Below are 22,368 nucleotides of genomic sequence, written 5' to 3' on the forward strand. Positions count from 1 at the left end.
GATTTTTTTTTCAAGGCCACATCATAAGCGCTACTCGCGTCTGTTAGTCCATATTTGTTGAGCTATTTGTGTACATGTGTCTGGAGTGTGTAAATCCTTGTAGATAATACATTGAGCTTAACATAAAAATGGCCAGCTGTAATAATATATAAGATTTTGAAGACCACTGTGGATACAAACATCATTTCCTACCATTTCTACATTTGTGTGGAGATTTCATCCCATTGGTTTTAACACCAACAGCGAACGTCATGTAGATAAAATAAAATCTGTAAACAAGTGTGAATATACTTATCCATAGCGAAATAATTCATTACCTCTCCCTAGGGTTTAGAAGGGAAATTCTTCTGTCATATCTATGACGTCACGTCATGGGTGGGAAGCTTTGGGATAAAAACAAAAAAAAATTTTAATTCGTAGGGCATGACAGATTCTGTGCCAAAAAGGAGCGAGTCCAAACGTTTGTAGTGCAGTGTTTTTGTTGAACAATGTGTGTGATACGATCTGGATACTGACTCTTTCTCAAGACACAGAAAGGGTTTATATGCTATTTTGAACAAAGATGAGTGACCCATAAAAGATGAATGATCAAGGTAGCCAGACTGAACATGTCAAACCTATTAGATATAATGTCGTAACACTGGTACCTTCAATACTTAGTTATATGGCATAATTACCTAGAACAACATGTATTTCTACCATGTAAACATGCTATTCTTTGGCATATCGACGACAAGATTTTGTATGAGAATTCTCACACATAACTCATATTCATATTTTCTAAATATGACATTGTACTGATATATTTTGATAGTTTAAGATATATTAAGAAGTTATATATTATGGTTCAATCATATTAATACACGGCGTTTAACAGTATTCAGTTCAGTCAAAAATTGATCTTTAAATTCTTCTGATGAAATCTAATACCGGAGCAAATTAACAATTACGTGTTTCAATCAATACGTGTATGACTCTCTGGTACCAAGCTTTACTGTGTGTAATACATACACAGAATTGTAAATATCTGCTCTGTATGATTAACATAGCAAACAGAGTTAAGATCTTCAACACCTAAAGATGCTGGTGACATTACTAGTAACCATTGATTTACTTAAGCTTGTTATTAGAAATCAGAAAACCTTTGGTTGGATACCATATCTTATTCTTTGACTACCGAGGTTTTGTTAAAAATTGATAATCAGTGTGATCGTGACTAGCCTTCCTCACAATCAGGAACAGCTGTTTGCTGAATTACGAAATCTGTCTACCCTATCAAACAGGTAAGTGGTCATGTGCTACTCGTACCAATAGCACATTTTTATGTTGTTGTTACTGACTCACACCGCCGGAATCACGTGAGAGTGACTGGCCTATATAAGGAACTGTAAAAATTGTGCGAGCAAGAAGACTCCAATAATCACAGTTATGAACATGTTGGCATTGATAAGTTTTGTTGGTCTCATCGCACTGAGCTTTGGATCGAAATGTTGTTCTCCTCCACAATGGGACCGAGGCGAGCATATAGAAGGGGTAGAGGTAGTCAACGGAACGATGTCTCTTTTCCAGGTATGTCCTTTAAATTATGACGTCACTGTTTATGATGTTACCACTTTGACGTTATCGATCAAGGGTTTTTATGGCGTTAACAACTATGACGTCATTGTTTATGAAGTGACGTTATCGTAATGACGGCGCCATCAGCCAAAGTTTTAATGTCGTTTACCACTGACACTACGTCATCTCTTGGTAATTCAGTTGTCTGTAATACGTGCTTTAGAGTTCCACTTAAATGATTCTTTATTTCAGTAGTATATTCGGAGCTATTTTCACAAACTGAAATATAGTACTCATCTATCTGTATTACGGTGGTTTAGATACATGAGCTTTCCTTGTCCTGTGTGGCCCCTTATTATTTCATTATATGTGTAAATACAGTCATGTATTGCTTGCAGTGATATACACGATTTTTTCGATTTACGATTTGTAAACTTCTGTGGTATCAATGTATTAGCAAGAAATTTGTCTTCAAATGTAATTGAAGATTTTTCCAAGTTCGATCTCGTGTTTTCTCCTCCTCTTTTGGATAACTTTACCATTTGATCTGTTTTCGTTCTGAAATAAGGGATGTCATGAAGCTCAAACAGAAACAACTTTCATTATCATTTTAAGGATTCGATGAGGAAAGGTATTTTTATCACATGATTATGATATGGCCAGAATATTTATTCAAAATTTGAATAATTGATAAAAGTTTATTCGCAACCAACTTCACCGCGTTCAGATTTTAATCCACTGTATGGCTGCTATATCTTATTTCATATTTTTAGCGGAAGGTGTTCTTCACCTGTGTGTCTTTTGTACAATTTTTGTATCGGAAGGTGTTATTCACTTGTGTGTCTTTTGTACAATCTTTTTAGCGGAAGGTGATATTCACTTGTGTGTCTTTTGTACAATCTTTTTAGCGGAAGGTGTTATTCACCGGTGTGTCTTTTGTACAATCTTTGTATCGGAAAGTGTTCTTCACTTGTGTGTCTTTTGTACAATCTTTGTATCGGAAGGTGTTCTTCACTTGTGTGTCTTTTGTACAATCTTTGTATCGGAAGGTGTTATTCACCGGTGTGTCTTTTGTACAATTTTTTTAGCGGAAGGTGTTATTCACTTGTGTGTCTTTTGTACCATCTTTGTATCGGAAGGTGTTATTCACTTGTGTGTCTTTTGTACAATCTTTGTATCGGAAGGTGATATTCACTTGTGTGTCTTTTGTACAATCTTTGTATCGGAAGGTGTTATTCACCGGTGTGTCTTTTGTACAATTTTTTTAGCGGAAGGTGTTATTCACTTGTGTGTCTTTTGTACCATCTTTGTATCGGAAGGTGTTCTTCACTTGTGTGTCTTTTGTACAATCTTTGTATCGGAAGGTGTTATTCACTTGTGTGTCTTTTGTACAATCTTTGTATCGGAAGGTGATATTCACTTGTGTGTCTTTTGTACAATTCTTTTAGCGGAAGGTGTTATTCACTTGTGTGTCTTTTGTACAATCTTTGTATCGGAAGGTGATTTTCACTTGTGTGTCTTTTGTACAATCTTTTTAGCGGAAGGTGTTATTCACTTGTGTGTCTTTTGTACAATCTTTGTATCGGAAGGTGATTTTCACTAGTGTGTCTTTTGTACAATCTTTTTAGCGGAAGGTGTTATTCACTTGTGTGTCTTTTGTACAATCTTTTTAGCGGAAGGTGTTATTCACTTGTGTGTCTTTTTTACAATCTTTTTAGCGGAAGGTGTTATTCACTTGTGTGTCTTTTGTACAATCTTTGTATCGGAAGGTGATATTCACTTGTGTGTCTTTTGTACAATTTTTTTAGCGGAAGGTGTTATTCACTTGTGTGTCTTTTGTACAATCTTTGTATCGGAAGGTGATTTTCACTTGTGTGTCTTTTGTACAATCTTTTTAGCGGAAGGTGTTATTCACTTGTGTGTCTTTTGTACAATCTTTGTATCGGAAGGTGATTTTCACTTGTGTGTCTTTTGTACAATCTTTTTAGCGGAAGGTGTTATTCACTTGTGTGTCTTTTGTACAATCTTTTTAGCGGAAGGTGTTATTCACTTGTGTGTCTTTTTTACAATCTTTTTAGCGGAAGGTGTTATTCACTTGTGTGTCTTTTGTACAATCTTTTTAGCGGAAGGTGTTATTCACTTGTGTGTCTTTTGTACAATCTTTTTAGCGGAAGGTGTTATTCACTTGTGTGTCTTTTGTGCAATATTTGTATCGGAAGGTGTTATTCACTAGTGTTTCTTTTGTACAATATTTGTATCGGAAGGTGTTATTCACTAGTGTTTCTTTTGTACAATCTTTTTAGCGGAAGGTGTTATTCACTAGTGTTTCTTTTGTACAATATTTGTATCGGAAGGTAATATTCACTTGTGTGTGTTTTGTACAATATTTGTATCGGAAGGTGTTATTCACTAGTGTTTCTTTTGTGCAATATTTGTATCGGAAGGTAATATTCACTTGTGTGTGTTTTGTACAATATTTGTATCGGAAGGTGTTATTCACTAGTGTTTCTTTTGTACAATATTTGTATCGGAAAGTGTTATTCACTAGTGTTTCTTTTGTACAATATTTGTATCGGAAGGTGTTATTCACTAGTGTTTCTTTTGTGCAATATTTGTATCGGAAAGTGTTATTCACTTGTGTGTCGTTTGTGCAATATTTGTATCGGAAGGTGATATTCACTTGTGTGTCTTTTGTGCAATCTTTTTAGCGGAAGGTGTTATTCACTAGTGTTTCTTTTGTGCAATATTTGTATCGGAAAGTGTTATTCACTAGTGTTTCTTTTGTGCAATATTTGTATCGGAAGGTGTTATTCACTAGTGTGTCTTTTTTACAATCTTTTTAGCGGAAGGTGTTATTCACTAGTGTTTCTTTTGTGCAATATTTGTAGCGGAAGGTGTTATTCACTAGTGTTTCTTTTGTGCAATATTTGTAGCGGAAGGTGTTATTCACGTGAGTGTTTCGTACAATGTTTGATTGCGATCATTTCTTTTGGAAATTTCTAACAGAAGAGTTGTCTTTATGAGGTAATGGCCAAGGCTGGTCAAAAGGTTCTTGGTTCTTAAGATTCCACTGTATAAAAATTCCCCTTCTGCAGTCATATTATCCCTATAAGGAAGTGACCCTGATTTGATAGTGCTCTGTATGGTACTAGCCAGCAATAAAATGATATAGGCACATAGATAATTGTTACTATAAGTGTAGGAATCCAAAACAAACAAGAAAGGTCCGTATCCTTATTATAAACCGGAAATTTTAATGATTGTAAACCGGAAATCTGAATGGTTATAAACCGGAAAGCTGAATAACTGTAAACCGGAAATAAGAATGACTGTTAAAATGAAGTATGTTTAGCTGATATTTCACCTTTTAGAAGTTAGAATATATATACTTGTGAGTTTAAATGTCAATTGAATATTTCATTCCCGTGTCTTGTCAATTTGATGGAAATGATCATTTGTATAGATTGATAAACGTATTATCAACTTTCTTTTATTCCCTCGATCATTTACACAGGGAACAGCGCGGACAGCATATGATGCAAAGAATCACAAGTTTATGACTAAATTCACAATGATGAGAGGCAAGAAACTAGAGAAGAAGCACATTTTGAATGACTACTCAGCCGTGAGTATACAAGATGGCGCCACTGGACAGAAACGTTTATTGCATGTTTGTGATATCATTTGCTGATTTGTTGGTGCCCTAAATGTGTCCATGATTCATATTCTAATTCATTCTTTTAACATTTGTTGACTCTCTTACAACTTTCATTACTTTTATTTAAGATATTAAAACTTATGACCCTAAACATTCCAGATGAGGCCTAAAGGATAAAACACAAACTGATGTAGTTTTGATAACTTTAGATACGTCTTTGAGTCCAATATTCATAGATCTCTTTAGATTGGTAACAAAATCAATCTTACCTTCTTAATTGTGACCAAATTCTTTGTGTTTTATTCATGGTATATTATGCGTTTTAATATTTTTGATTAAATAGGGGATGAAATATTCCGTGACAGATGGTGTGTGTACGAAATCACAGCTATCAGGACCCTTCCCCGAGGCTTGTGTTCCAGGTATATTTTGTTAATTTTCATGACGGTTCTTTGGAAATTAAAAAAAATATCACAGCATATTATGAAACGTTTTCTCGGAGTTTATGTGTATATACTAGTTGCACAACCAATTACTTTTTCTTTCGTCTAGGATGGCAAAGTGACACAATCGAGATTCAGAAACGAAATCTCTGTGTTGTAATATACTAAAACATACTATAAAATCCTATTCAAGAAATCAATTAGCGACACATTATATCTGGCCATTGATCGTATATTTAATGTTTTGAAAATCAAGCAAATAAAAACTTAACATGTTTCACGTGTTCTTGTTCACGTGTTGTGATTATAAGTAACTGTTTATATTAATGCATTTAAGTCGGAAGTGGTTTGGGGCATGGCTGCCTGTGAAGGCGCATTTGCTTGCAGAAGGAGTTTGGGAATGCCTGTGTAGGCGTACTTTCAGGAAGAATTGTGGATTGCCTGTGAAGGTGTACTTACAGGAGGAATTGTGGGCTGTATGTGAAGGTGTACTAACAGAAGGAGATGGAGACTGCCTGTGAAGGTGTACTTACAGGAGGAGTTCGGGGCTGTCTGTGAAGAGTACTTGCAGAAGGAGATGAGGGCTGCCCATGAATATGTACTTGCAGGAGGAGATGAGAGCTGTCTGTGAAGGTGTACTTGCCTGCAGGAAGTGTTGGGGACTGCCTGTGAAGGTGTACTTGCTTGTAGGAGGAGTTGGGGGCTGTCTGTGAAGAGTACTTGCAGAAGGAGATGAGGACTGCCTGTGAAGGTGTACTTGCTTGCGGGAAGAGTTGGGGACTGCCTGTGAAGATGTACTTGCAGAAGGAGATGAGGGCTGCTCGTGAAGATGTACTTGCAGGAGATGAGAGCTGTCTGTGAAGGCGTACTTGCTTACAGGAGGAGTTGGGGACTGCCTGTGAAGATGTACTTGCAGAAGGAGACGAGGACTGTCTGTGAAGGTGTACTTGTTTTCAGGAAGAGTTGAGGGTTGTCTGTGAAGGTGTACTTGTTTGCAGGTGTACTTGTTTTCAGGAAAAGTTGAGGGTTGTCTGTGAAGGTGTACTTGCTTGCAGAAGGAGTTGGGGACTGCCTGTGCAGGTGTAGTTGCAGAAGGAGATAAGAGCTGTCTGTGAAGACGCACTTGCTTGCAGGAGGAGCTGGTCATTGCCTGTGATGGTGTACTTGCCCTACATTACTCATATACATGAATGAAATATCGAACTAGTCTTTGTAAGATGATCTCGATAATCTTACAACGACGCCTCAACCGTTTATCTGGTGTATTTTGGGGATATTATGTCGTCATGAAAATCATACTTTAGATGAAGCCTCGGGCGGTTGTCCAATGTGTTATGACAATGTTTAACTATTTAACAGATGAAGCCTCGGGCGGTTGTCCAATGTGTTATGACAATATTTAACTATTTAACAGATGACGCCTCGGGCAGTTGTCCAATATGTTATGACAATATTTAACTATTTAACAGATGACGCCTCGGGCGGTTGTCCAATGTGTTATGACAATGTTTAACTATTTAACAGATGAAGCGTCGGGCGGTTGTCCAATGTGTTATGACAATATTTAACTATTTAACAGATGACGCCTCAGGCGGTTATCCAATGTGTTATGACAATGTTTAACTATTTAACAGATGAAGCCTCGGGCGGTTGTCCAATGTGTTATGACAATGTTTAACTATCTAACAGATGAAGCCTCGGGCGGTTGTCCAATGTGTTATGACAATGTTTAACTATTTAACAGATGAAGCCTCGGGCGGTTGTCCAATGTGTTATGACAATGTTTAACTATTTAACAGATGAAGCCTCGGGCGGTTGTCCAATGTGTTATGACAATGTTTAACTATTTAACAGATGAAGCCTCGGGCGGTTGTCCAATGTGTTATGACAATGTTTAACTATTTAACAGATGACGCCTCAGGCGGTTATCCAATGTGTTATGACAATATTTAACTATTTAACAGATGAAGCCTCGGGCTGGTATCTAATGTGTTATTATAATATTTAACTATTTAACAGATGACGCCTCAGGCGGTTATCCAATGTGTTATGACAATATTTAACTATTTAACAGATGACGCCTCAGGCGGTTATCCAATGTGTTATGACAATATTTAACTATTTAACAGATGAAGCCTCGGGCGGTTATCCAACGTCTTATGACAATATTTAACTATTTAACAGATGAAGCCTCGGGCGGTTATGACAATGTGTTATGACAATATTTAACTATTTAACAGATGAAGCCTCGGGCTGGTATCTAATGTGTTATGACAATATTTCACTATTTAACAGATGAAGCCTCGGGCTGGTGTCCAATGTGTTATGACAATGTTTAACTATTTAACAGATGACGCCTCAGGCGGTTATCCAATGTGTTATGACAATGTTTAACTATTTAACAGATGACGCCTCAGGCGGTTATCCAATGTGTTATGACAATATTTAACTATCTAACAGATGACAATATTTAACTATTTAACAGATGACGCCTCAGGCGGTTATCCAATGTGTTATGACAATATTTAACTATTTAACAGATGAAGCCTCGGGCTGGTATCTAATGTGTTATCATAATATTTCACTATTTAACAGATGACGCCTCAGGCTGGTATCTGATGTGTTATGGCAATGTTTATCTATTGAACAGATGAAGCCTCAGGCTGGTATCTAATGTGTTATTATAATATTTAACTATTTAACAGATGACGCCTCGGTTGGTTTTCCAATGTATTTTGGAGTCGGTGATAATAAGATCGAAGTAACAAACTACGTACTGGTCAGTCCCAACAGGGTGACGTCATTACTGGTCTCAGAGAAGTGTGTTCCCTTCTCTAATTCCACGACGAGCACAGAAGGAGAAAGTGAGTGGTAACAATGTCTGATGGGGCTCCCAGTTATATAACAATTACAAATCAAGGTAGACCTTTAAAAATGCAGTTTACCTGTTGAGGACAACCTCAGTGGAACAGAAGTGTGTCTTATTTAAGTAGAAAAATTCTGATAAATTCTTTTCATGAAAAAGGGATACAAGGCATGATAGTCGTTTGATGTTTCGCCTACTGTAATGGATTTCACATTTATAGGGAAATCAACAGTTATTCGTCCGTTTTGATAAAATGAGAAATGTATAGAATACATGCTTGAGTTAAACAACATACCCTGACTTTTCCAGCTCCGTTTTCTGTTTCTATTGGATATAATGGGACAACACTTGGTATTTCTGACCCCTCCGTCTTCGATATTCCTCCTGAATGTTCTCATGATGACCACACCGTCACAGGTAAATATAGATCATGACACCTAAACATTAGAGCCATTACGTCAGAGTCACAACTAAATATAACTAATATGTCACACTCTCAAATGAATATTCATGTGTATTACGTCACAGAGTTAGAGGTAAATATAAGTACTACGTCATACCGATATATATATAGCGATATAGAGACACCAAACATCCCAGATTTAGCTTGGTTGCTACAGATAATATCGATGTGATAATTTGACAGGAATCAATTCATTCCTGAGTACAAAATTACATATATCATCACTAAAATATGAAATTTGCTTCATTGAAGATAAACCAGCAAGGACGAATTCTCAAGTATGCTGTTTCCCTAAACAGTCAGAGTCACCAGGTGGTCTGGTGGGTTTGGTAGATGTGAACGGCAAAACGATGATGCAACAGGTACAATGAATGTGTGTACTGTTACAGTATGATGAAGCAGTGTACTGTTACAGTATGATGAAGCAGTGTACTGTTACAGTATGATGAATGTGTGTACTGTTACAGTGTGATGGATGTGTGTACTGTTACAGTATAATGGATGTGTGTACTGTGACAGTATAATGAATGTGTGTACTGTTACAGTATGATGTATGTGTGTACTGTTACAGTATGATGAATGTGTGTACTGTTACAGTATGATGAATGTGTGTACTGTTACAGTATGATGAATGTGTGTACTGTTACAGTATGATGGATGTGTGTACTGTTACAGTGTGATGGATGTGTGTACTGTTACAGTATGATGAATGTGTGTACTGTTACAGTATGATGAATGTGTGTACTGTTACAGTATGATGGATGTGTGTACTGTTACAGTATGATGAATGTGTGTACTGTTACAGTATGATGAATGTGTGTACTGTTACAGTATGATGAATGTGTGTACTGTTACAGTATGATGAAGCAGTGTACTGTTACAGTATGATGGATGTGTGTACTGTTACAGTATGATGGATGTGTGTACTGTTACAGTATGATGACTGTGTGTACTGTTACAGTGTGATGACTGTGTGTACTGTTACAGTATGATGAATGTGTGTACTGTTACAGTATAATGACTGTGTGTACTGTTACAGTATGATGACTGTGTGTACTGTTACAGTATGATGGATGTGTGTACTGTTACAGTATGATGAATGTGTGTACTGTTACAGTATGATGGATGTGTGTACTATTACAGTATGATGAATATGTGTACTGTTACAGTATGATGGATGTGTGTACTGTGACAGTGTGATGACTGTGTGTACTGTTACAGTATGATGGATGTGTGTACTGTTACAGTGTGATGAATATATGTACTGTTACAGTATGATGAATGTGTGTACAGTTACAGTATGATGAATGTGTGTACTGTTACAGTATGATGAATGTGTGTACTGTTACAGTATGATGGATGTGTGTACTGTTACAGTATGATGACTGTGTGTACTGTTACAGTATGATGGATGTGTGTACTGTTACAGTGTGATGGATGTGTGTACTGTTACAGTATGATGAATGTGTGTACTGTTACAGTATGATGTATGTGTGTACTGTTACAGTATGATGGATGTGTGTACTGTTACAGTATGATGTATGTGTGTACTGTTACAGTATGATGGATGTGTGTACTGTTACAGTATGATGAATGTGTGTACTGTTACAGTATAATGAATATGTGTACTGCTACAGTATGATGAATGTGTGTACTGTTACAGTATGATGAATGTGTGTACTGTTACAGTATAATGAATATTTGTACTGCTACAGTATAATGAATATTTGTACTGCTACAGTATAATGAATATGTGTACTGCTACAGTATGATGGATGTGTGTACTGTTACAGTATGATGAATGTGTGTACTGCTACAGTATGATGAATGTGTGTACTGTTACAGTATGATGAATGTGTGTACTGTTACAGTATAATGAATATTTGTACTGCTACAGTATAATGAATATGTGTACTGCTACAGTATGATGAATGTGTGTACTGTTACAGTATGATGAATGTGTGTACTGTTACAGTATGATGAATGTGTGTACTGCTACAGTATAATGAATATGTGTACTGCTACAATATGATGAATGTGTGTACTGTTACAGTATGATGAATGTGTGTACTGTTACAGTATGATGAAGCAGTGTACTGTTACAGTATGATGAATGTGTGTACTGTTACAGTATGATGAATGTGTGTACTGTTACAGTATGATGACTGTGTGTACTGTTACAGTATGATGGATGTGTGTACTGTTACAGTATAATGAATGTGTGTACTGTTACAGTGTTATGAATGTGTGTACTGTTACAGCATGATGAATGTGTGTACTGCTGCAGTAGTTTTTTTTTGTCGCCTGCAGAGCTGGTAAACACTTAGGGATCACTTTGTCCGTCGTCACGCGTCGTCGTGGTCGTCATCCGTACGAACGTTTTCCGAACTTTTTTTCGGTAATGCTTTGAGTTATCAAAATGAAATTTGATGTATTGCTTTTTGTTGCAAGGGTACAGATTTAGTTTGATTCCCGTCTGTATGTGACCCTTTTTGGCAGAGTCATTCCCCTTTCAACTCAGAAAATTTCCTGGAAATATTGTTTTCCGGACTTTTTTGGCTTATGCTTAAGTTATCGAAATGAAATTTGGTATATGACTTCTAGTTGCAAGGGTACATATTAAGGTCGATTCCCGGCTGTCGGTGACCCATTTTGGCAGAGTTATGCCCCTTTCAACTCAAAAAATTCTTTGGGAATATTGTTTTTCAGATATTTCCCAATTATGCTTTAACATAATGAAATGTTGTATATGGCTTCTTGGTGGAAGATTACAGATCGAGTTCAATTCTCAGCTCTCTTTGACTCTTCCTGACCCATTGAACTCAAATTCTTTGGGAATATTATTTTTTGGAATCTTCTTGGTTATGCTTCGAGTTATGAAAATGCAATTTGGAAATGAGTTCTTGGTCAAAAGTTACGCACCGAGTTCGCTTCTTCGCAGTCTGTAACCCTTCTTTGCAGTGATATGTCCCTTTGAACTTTAAAAATTTCTCAGGAATACTGCTTTGCGCAGTTTTCCCATTATGCTTCAAGTTATAGAAATGAAATTTGATATTACAACTTTATGGTTGATCGTTGCACATCCAGTTCAATTTCTGGGTGACCGTGACACTTTATGCAGGCGACACATACAGTTCCGAGGAACTCTTGAGTATGTGAAAAAAAACACATGAAGATTTTTTTCGGATTTTTGATGTTTTGTTTTCATTGATAGACTACAATAATGATGTCAAATGACGCCATCAACAAAAAGACTGTTTCAAGAACAAATACTACAGTTGGAAACTATTCGACAACTTACTCAATAGAGCTGAAGGATTACGCTGAGGTAAGTCAATTCTCTTAGCGTATCAAGACCAGGTTTTGTTTGAGCTTTGGGTCCAAATCTCAGTACACGTTCTACCTCAGATCAGCATTAGTTGCGTTGTAAATTCTAAATGAAACATATTCTATTCCTAGGGAGAATTCCGATTCTATTTTATTGTTCTCCAGCGTAAAAAGTAAATCTTCGAGAAGTAAGACAATAGTAAAATCGAGTCTTTATCTGATGTCAGTCTGTTTTATATATGTACCGTAGAAAAAGAGAAATGAACATCCATTTAAGTACTGTGTTTAACATTATCATTAAGGGAATGATGTACGAAGTGAAAAATGGTGTTTGTACAAAAACTCCTTTGAGAGGACCTTTCCCAGACATGTGCACGCCAGGTACGTAGTAGTCTGTACACATATGTATGATGTGTATTGATGTACCCTGTATGATATGTATTGATGTATCCTGTATGATCTGTATTGATGTACCCTGTATGATCTGTATTGATGTAACCTGTATGATATGTATTGATGTACACTGTATGATATGTATTGATGTACCCTGTATGATATGTATTGATGTACCCTGTATGATGTGTATTGATATACCCTGTATGGTGTGTATTGATGTACACTGTATGATGTGTATTGATATACCCTGTGTGATGTGTATTGATGTACCCTGTATGATGTGTATTGATGTACACTGTATGATGTGTATTGATGTACCCTGTATGATGTGTATTGATGTACACTGTATGATGTGTATTGATGTACACTGTATGATGTGTATTGATGTACACTGTATGATGTGTATTGATGTACACTGTATGGTATGTATTGATGTACACTGTATGATCTGTATTGATGTACCCTGGGTGTATTCTGTATTCTTGTACCCTGTATGATCTGTATTGATATACCCTGTATGTTGTGTATTGATGTACCCTGTATGGTCTGTATTGATGTACATTGTATGATCTGTATTAATGTACCATGTATTGATGTACCCTGTATGATCTGTATTGGTGTACCCTTTATGATCTGTATTAATGTACCCTGTATTGATGTACACTGTATGATCTGTATTGATGTACCCTGGGTGCATTCTGTATTCTTGTACCCTGTATGATCTGTATTGGTGTACCCTTTATGATCTGTATTAATGTACCCTGTATTGATGTACATTGTATGATGTGTATTAATGAACACTGTATGATGTGTATTGATGTACACTGTATGATGTGTATTGATGTACCATGTATGATATGTATTGATGTACACTGTATGGTAGGTATTGATGTTCACTGTATGATCTGTATTGATGTACCCTGGGTGTATTCTGTATTCTTGTACCCTGTATGATCTGTATTGATATACCCTGTATGATGTGTATTGATGTACCCTGTATGGTCTGTATTGATGTACACTGTATGATCTGTATTAATGTACCCTGTATTGATGTACACTGTATGATCTGTATTGATATACCCTGTATGATGTGTAATGATGTCCCCTGTATGATATGTATTGATGTGCCCAGTATGATGTGTATTGATGTACCCTGTATGACGTGTATTGATGTACCCTGTATGATGTGTATTGATGGTCCCTGTATGATCTGTATATATGTACCCTGTATGATCTGTATTGATGTAACCTGTATGATCTGTATTGATGTACACTGTATGATATGTATTGATGTACCCTGTATGATATGTATTGATGTACCCTGGGTGCATTCTGTATTCTTGTACCCTGTATGATCTGTATTGGTGTACTCTTTATGATCTGTATTAATGTACCCTGTATTGATGTACACTGTATGATCTGTATTGATATACCCTGTATGATGTGTAATGATGTCCCCTGTATGATATGTATTGATGTGCCCAGTATGATGTGTATTGATGTACCCTGTATGACGTGTATTGATGTACCCTGTATGATGTGTATTGATGGTCCCTGTATGATCTGTATATATGTACCCTGTATGATCTGTATTGATGTAACCTGTATGATCTGTATTGATGTACACTGTATGATATGTATTGATGTACCCTGTATGATATGTATTGATGTACCCTGTATGATGTGTGTTGATGTATCCTGTGTGTATTCTCTATTGATATACCCTGTATGATCTTTATTGATGTACCCTGTATGATGTGTATTGATGTACACTGTATGATGTGTATTGATGTACACGGTATGATGTGTATTGATGTACACTGTATGATGTGTATTGATGTACCCTGTACGATCTGTATTGATGTACACTGTATGGTAGGTATTGATGTTCACTGTATGATCTGTATTGATGTACCCTGGGTGTATTCTGTATTCTTGTACCCTGTATGATCTGTATTGATATACCCTGTATGATGTGTATTGATGTACCCTGTATGGTCTGTATTGATGTACACTGTATGATCTGTATTAATGTACCCTGTATTGATATACCCTGTATGATGTGTATTGATGTACCCTGTATGGTCTGTATTGATGTACACTGTATGGTCTGTATTAATGTACCCTGTATTGATGTACCCGGTATGATCTGTATTGGTGTACCCTTTATGATCTGTATTAATGTACCCTGTATTGATGTACACTGTATGATCTGTATTGATGTACCCTGGGTGTATTCTGTATTCTTGTACCCTGTATGATCTGTATTGGTGTACCCTGTATGATCTGTATTGGTGTACCCTGTATGATGTGTAATGATGTACCCTGTATGATCTGTATTGTTGTTCCCTGTATGATATGTATTGATGTACCCAGTATGATGTGTATTGATGTACCCTGTATGATATGTATTGATGTACCCTGTATGATGTGTATTGATGTACCCTGTATCATATGTATTGATGTACCTTGTATAATCTATATTGATGTACCTTGTATGATCTGTATTGATGTACCCTGTATGATGTGTATTGATATACCCTGTATGATGTGTATTGATGTACCCTGTATGATCTGTATTGTTGTACCCTGTATGATGTGTATTGATGTGCCCTGTATGATCTGTATTGGTGTACCCTTTATGATCTGTATTGATGTACACTATATGACCTGTATTGATGTACACTGTATGATCTGTATTGATGTACCCTGTATGGTATGTATTGATGTACACTGTATGATCTGTATTGATGTACCCTTTATGATCTGTATTGATGTACCCTATATGATCTGTATTGATATATCCTGTATGATATGTATTGATGTACACTGTATGATGTGTATTGATATACCCTGTATGATGTGTATTGATGTACCCTGTATGATGTGTATTGATGTACACTGTATGATGTGTATTGATGTACACTGTATGATGTGTATTGATGTACCCTGTATGATCTGTATTGATGTAAACTGTATGGTATGTATTGATGTACACTGTATGATCTGTATTGATGTACCCTGGGTGTATTCTGTATTCTTGTACCCTGTATGATCTGTATTGATATACCCTGTATGATGTGTATTGATGTACCCTGTATGGTCTGTATTAATGTACCCTGTATTGATGTACCCTGTATGATCTGTATTGGTGTACCCTTTATGATCTGTATTAATGTACCCTGTATTGATGTACACTGTATGATCTGTATTGATGTACCCTGGGTGCATTCTGTATTCTTGTACCCTGTATGATCTGTATTGGTGTATTCTGTAATGATGTACCCTGTATAATCTGTATTAATGTACCCTGTATGATCTGTATTGATGTACCCTGTATGATGTGTATTGATGCACCCTGTATGATATCTATTGATGCACCCTGTATGATCTGTGTTGATGTATCCTGTATGATCTATATTGATGTACCCTGTATGATGTGTATTGATGTACCCTGTATGATGTGTATTGATGTATCTTGTATGATCTGTATTGATGTACCCTGTATGATGTGTATTGATGTACCCTGTATGATGTGTATTGATGTATCTTGTATGATCTGTATTGATGTACCCTGTATGATGTGTATTGATGTATCTTGTATGATCTGTATTGATGTACCCTGTATGATCTGTATTGATGTACTCTGTATGATCTGTATTGATGTACCCTGTATGATGTATATTGATGTACCCGGTATGATCTGTATTAATGTAACCTGTATTGATGTACCCTGTATGTATTCTGTATTGATGTACCCTGTATGATCTGTATTGATGTACCCTGTATGTTCTTTATTGATGTACCCTGTATGATATGTATTGATGTACCCTGTATGATGTGTATTGATGCACCCTGTATGATCTGTATAGATGTACCCTGTATGATGTGTATTGATGCACCCTGTATGATATCTATTGATGGACCCTGTATGATCTGTGTTGATGTATCCTGTATGATCTGTATTGATGTACCCTGTATGATGTGTATTGATGTACCCTGTATCATATGTATTGATGTACCCTGTATGATCTGTGTTGATGTATCCTGTATGATCTGTATTGATGTACCCTGTATGATGTATATTGATGTACCCTGTATCATATGTATTGATGTACCTTGTATGATCTGTACTGATGTATCTTGTATGATCCGTATTGATGTACCCTGTATGACGTGTATTGATGTACCCTGTATGATCTGTATAGATGTACCCTGTATGATGTGTATTGATGTACCCTGTATTGATGTACCTTGTATGATCTGTATAGATGTACCCTGTATGATGTGTATTGATATACCCTGTATGATGTGTATTGATGTCCCCTGTATGATGTGTATTGATGTACCCTGTATGATCTGTATTGATGTAACCTGTATGTTCTTTATTGATGTACCCTGTATGATCTGTATAGATGTACCCTGTATGATCTGTATTGATATACCTTATGTGATGTGTATTGATGTACCCTGTATGATCTGTATCGATGTACCCTGTAATGATGTACCCTGTATGATCTGTATTGATGTACCCTTTATGATCTGTATGGATGTACCCTGTATGATGTGTATTGATGTACCTTGTATGAAGTGTATTGATGTACCTTGTATGATCTGTATTGATGTAACCTGTATGATCTGTGTTGATGTATCCTGTATGATCTGTATTGATGTACCCTGTATAATGTGTATTGATGTACCCTGTATCATATGTATTGATGTACCTTGTATGATCTGTATTGATGTACCTTGTATGATCCGTATTGATTTACCCTGTATGACGTGTATTGATGTACCCTGTATGATATGTATTGATGGTCCCTGTATGATATGTATTGATGCACCCTGTATGATCTGTGTTGATGTATCCTGTATGATCTGTATTGATGTACCCTGTATGATGTGTATTGATGTACCCTGTATCATATGTATTGATGTACCTTGTATGATCTGTATTGATGTACCCTGTATGATGTGTATTGATGTACCTTGTATGAAGTGTATTGATGTACCTTGTATGATCTGTATTGATGTACCCTGTATGATCTGTGTTGATGTACCCTGTATGATCTGTATTGATGTACCCTGTATGATCTGTATTGATGTATCCTGTATGATCTGTATTGATGTACCCTGTATGATGTGTATTGATGTACCCTGTATCATATGTATTGATGTACCTTGTATGATCTGTACTGATGTATCTTGTATGATCCGTATTGATGTACCCTGTATGACGTGTATAGATGTACCCTGTATGATGTGTATTGATGTACCCTGTATTGATGTACCCTGTATGATCTGTATTGATGTACCCTGTATGATCTGTATTGATGTACCATTTATTGATCTATCCTGTTTGTTAAGATTTGATGTTATCTGTATGCTTCATGCATTTTGAAATATTCTGTATGTTTTGTCCAGCTGACGCCACATTTAAGCCTGTCCTCTTGGGCACTGGTAACAGTACATTGACAGGAAGAATGTATAACTACATGATCGCTGGTGTAAGCATGACAATATTCATGACAGAGGATTGTGTCCCTATATCCGAGATGCTGAGTGGACACGCTGGACCAACAGGTACGGATCTGTTAGATAAAATGTTAGCTATCTAATAGAGTGTTCTTTGGGAATCAGCGCTGTGATGTAGTATTGCATTTAGTACAGATGTATATACTTTTATAGATTTACTGACTTATGTCTTTCTTTATAGATTATTGGTATACTGTGGGATATTCTGCGATGACCCTTGGTATTAAAGACCCGTCTGTATTTGACGTACCTGCCAGCTGCAGACAATTGGTAAGGTCATTTTTTTTACCTTTCTCCTGATGAGGGGTTAGCCCGTAAAAACGGGGGACTAATCAAGAAGGAATATCTAAGGAAAAGACGAAAAGCATGATCCACTCATTTATTTATTTTAATTGATTTTTTTTTGTTTAGTTTTTTAAATTAATGGGTTTTTTTAAGTTTATCGACTTAGAGAATAATATTATCATATTTGTGATATACCTTTATATGATAGATCCACTAGTCTAGTCATGTCTCTGTTGACATAGTATACATATATTTTATACAGGTCAGTCACCCGGACCCAGTCGTGCAGGTCGGGTAGTCAGTGTACCTCATAAAACCACTCAACAGTCATTCCAAAAGTCAAATCCATCGTCATTCCGAAACTTAACTCCAACTTCATTCCAAAAGTAAAATCCAACGTCATTCCAAAAGTAAAATCCAACGTCATTCCAAAAGTCAAATCCAATGTCATTCCGAAACTAAATTCCAACGTTATTCCGAAAGTCAACTCCAACGTGATTCCAAAAGCCAACTCCAACGTGATTCCAAAAGTCAACTCCAACGTCATTCAAAAGTCAACTCCAACGTCATTCAAAAGTCAACTTCAACGTCAATCCAAAAGTCAACTCCAACGTCAATCCGAAAGTCAACTCCAACGTGATTCCAAAAGTCAACTCCAACGTCATTCAAAAGTCAACTTCAACGTCAATCCAAAAGTCAACTCCAACGTCATTTTAAAGGTCAACTAAACCGTCAGTACAATTGTCAACAAAATAGTCCTGACAAAAGTTCAGGCTTAACTGTCGAAGAATACATCAAGTACAAAAGTCACTGAAGCCGTTATATCACAAAAATCAACTCAATAAGCCGTCATAAAAGTCAACCTATAGTCACTACAATGTCACCTGAAAGCATACCTGTTAATAAAAATACTGGTTTGAATGAATAAAATTATAAACCAAGTTCAATGTGTGTGTGATTTTGTAAACTATCGGTGTATCGGAACAGAAAGGTTGTCTGAGAAAAATAAGTCTACAGTTGATTGAAGTACTAGATGAACCTATGCGACATACTTTATTACACAAAGTGTTATGATACGAGTGCAGTTTAATCTTTCACTGAGTTAAGTAGCAGTAGGCGATAAAACTGCCTAAGAAGGAATGTTTTCATGCTGTATTAATTTTGTGTCGGAGGGGTAAACAATTAGAGACAATGAAACCCTCAGTATTACATTAAGTCTTTAACAAAAATCAGATCTTTTCGGCATTCAAGATGGCCGCTAAAATAACCATATTGAAAACCTCTAATTTCAACCTCTCCTAAATAGACGGTACTACAGACACTGAATAACAAGAATCAAATTTAAACTCACAAATATCTTACTGTGTTTACCTAGACCTATTGATGGTTACTCTCTCTCCGTTTTTATAACTTCTCATAGTTAACACTACAGATACAGGTTTATATAACAGTGAGTAGGTCCTAAACAATGTCAGACCAAAGAGATATTCAGGAGGGTCTTTGAAGAAGTCGCCAAAACTATTCAGTAATGTATTATAATGTAGGGAAGGACCTTCGTTAGTATTTTGAATACAGGGACTGGTTGGTATTTGGCCTGACCAATAAATCGGATTCATGTGACATGAACGATGGCCGTCTTGGAAATGAGTGTTATTACTACTGGAGTTCGGATTTCCACCAATGTTTTTGTTTCGACCAAAACTGTCACTATTGAATGCTATTTGTCTTACAAGCGGTCTTAACTAGAATTCCATCCCCGCCACAGGAGCCTCTTACACGCAATTCAAATAACACCGTAATGTAAGAGCCAATCTTACCTGTTTCTTTGTTCTATAAATAAGAGACATGCGTTACAGCCGAAAATAAATATACTACTCTTCAAAGTAACATACTGATAAAAGTCTGTTCAGTTTTTGTATGTAGGAGAATGTGCAGGTCTGGGAACGAGTGATGCAAACATCGTACTGATAAAAGTCTGTTCAGTTTTTGTATGTAGGAGAATGTGCAGGTCTGGGGACGAGTGATGCAAACATCGTACTGATAAAAGTCTGTTCAGTTTTTGTATGTAGGAGAATGTGCAGGTCCGGGGACGAGTGATGCAAACATCGCCAATTTAGACAAACTTTGCTACCTTCAAGGCTTCCATTTGTTGACATCTTATAACAAAGCTCATAGCCGTAGACAATATATAAAATGGTATCACTTACATGTATCTCACATGAAAGGGTTAACCAAACCTGATAAAAGTACCTCTGGCTGGTAAAATGTCAGGTTTTCTTATTGTCGTTTAGAGTCAATAAAAAAGAGACGTTATGAAAACATTAAAACGAGACAGGTATAACAATACCTTCACAATATTCAAATATTGTAGAATAAGTGAGCTATAATGATATGCAAGTATCAATAAGACAAGTACACTAGCACTTCATCTAGATTTAACAAATGTCTGTAAAATAATGTATTTTACTTTGAGAAGAACAAGTTGTCCACAATAAAACTGAAGTCACCGAATAGTGTCTCATGTGACACTTCATGAGTCCAGATGCACTAAGTAATAGGGTTGTTTTCAACAATTTAAATCTAGATGTTCAATGTGAAATTAATAAAAAATTCTTATAACATAACCAGTTGAAGATTAAGGTGTGACGTTACGATGACTACACGGTCATCCTCAACAGACAAATGACCCATGGTGTACGAGATGGTAAGGAATCGACCAACATTTTCGGCTGTACAATATAATTCAATGTACAATAAGGTCGACAATACTTTGAGGAGATGGTAAATAGATGCTTTACTGTGTGTAATACAAACACATGATGTTTCAACCAATATGTTTATTACCTCTGGTACCAAGCTTTACTGTGTGTAATGCACACACAGGATGTTTCAACCATTAGGTGTATTACCCTTTGGTACCAAGCTTTAATGTGTGTAATACATACAGAGGATGTCTCAACCAATACGTGTATTACCTCTGGTACCAGGCTTTACTGTGTGTAATACTTACACAGGATGTGTCAACCAACACGTGTATTACCCTCTGGTACCAGGCTTTACTGTGTGTAATACATACACAGGATGTGTCAACCAACACGTGTATTACCCTCTGGTACCAAGTTTTACTGTGTGTAATACATACACAGAATGTTTCAACCATTAGGTGTATTACCCTTTGGTACCAAGCTTTACTGTGTGTAATACATACACAGGATGTCTCAACCAATACGTGTATTACCTCTGGTACCAGGCTTTACTGTGTGTAATACTTACACAGGATGTGTCAACCAATACGTGTATTACCTCTGGTACCAGGCTTTACTGTGTGTAATACTTACACAGAATGTGTAAACCATTAGGTGTATTACCCTTTGGTACCAGGCTTTACTGTGTGTAATACTTACACAGGATGTGTCAACCAACACGTGTATTACCCTCTGGTACCAAGTTTTACTGTGTGTAATACATACACAGAATGTGTAAACCATTAGGTGTATTACCCTTTGGTACCAGGCTTTACTGTGTGTAATACATACACAGGATGTGTCAACCAATACGTGTATTACCTCTGGTACCAGGCTTTACTGTGTGTAATACATACACAGGATGTGTCAACCAATACGTGTATTACCTCTGGTACCAAGCTTTACTGTGTGTAATACATACACAGGATGTGTCAACCAATACGTGTATTACCTCTGGTACCAGGCTTTACTGTGTGTAATACTTACACAGGATGTGTCAACCAACACGTGTATTACCCTCTGGTACCAGGCTTTACTGTGTGTAATACATACACAGAATGTGTCAACCAACACGTGTATTACCCTTTGGTACC

The 22,368-nt window shown here is 36.6% G+C and overlaps 1 protein-coding gene across 1 annotated transcript; it reads left to right on the top strand.

The window, feature by feature from the left end:
• Window positions 1-1,428: 1,428 nt before the first annotated feature.
• Window positions 1,429-18,922, top strand: LOC132555565 (uncharacterized). The gene is made up of 11 exons (XM_060219915.1): window positions 1,429-1,569; window positions 5,072-5,182; window positions 5,559-5,637; window positions 8,364-8,522; window positions 8,834-8,941; window positions 9,240-9,349; window positions 12,202-12,315; window positions 12,617-12,695; window positions 18,135-18,293; window positions 18,427-18,515; window positions 18,793-18,922. Exons 1-11 carry the CDS (start codon window positions 1,429-1,431, stop codon window positions 18,826-18,828), a joined length of 1,185 nt encoding a protein of 394 aa, XP_060075898.1. The 3' UTR covers window positions 18,829-18,922.
• Window positions 18,923-22,368: the final 3,446 nt, after the last annotated feature.

This window comes from Ylistrum balloti, unplaced genomic scaffold (genome assembly GCF_031769215.1).
Source record: "Ylistrum balloti isolate Yb309-2 unplaced genomic scaffold, AGI_CSIRO_Ybal_v1 Utg370504, whole genome shotgun sequence".
NCBI classification, from domain to species: Eukaryota; Metazoa; Mollusca; class Bivalvia; order Pectinida; family Pectinidae; genus Ylistrum; species Ylistrum balloti.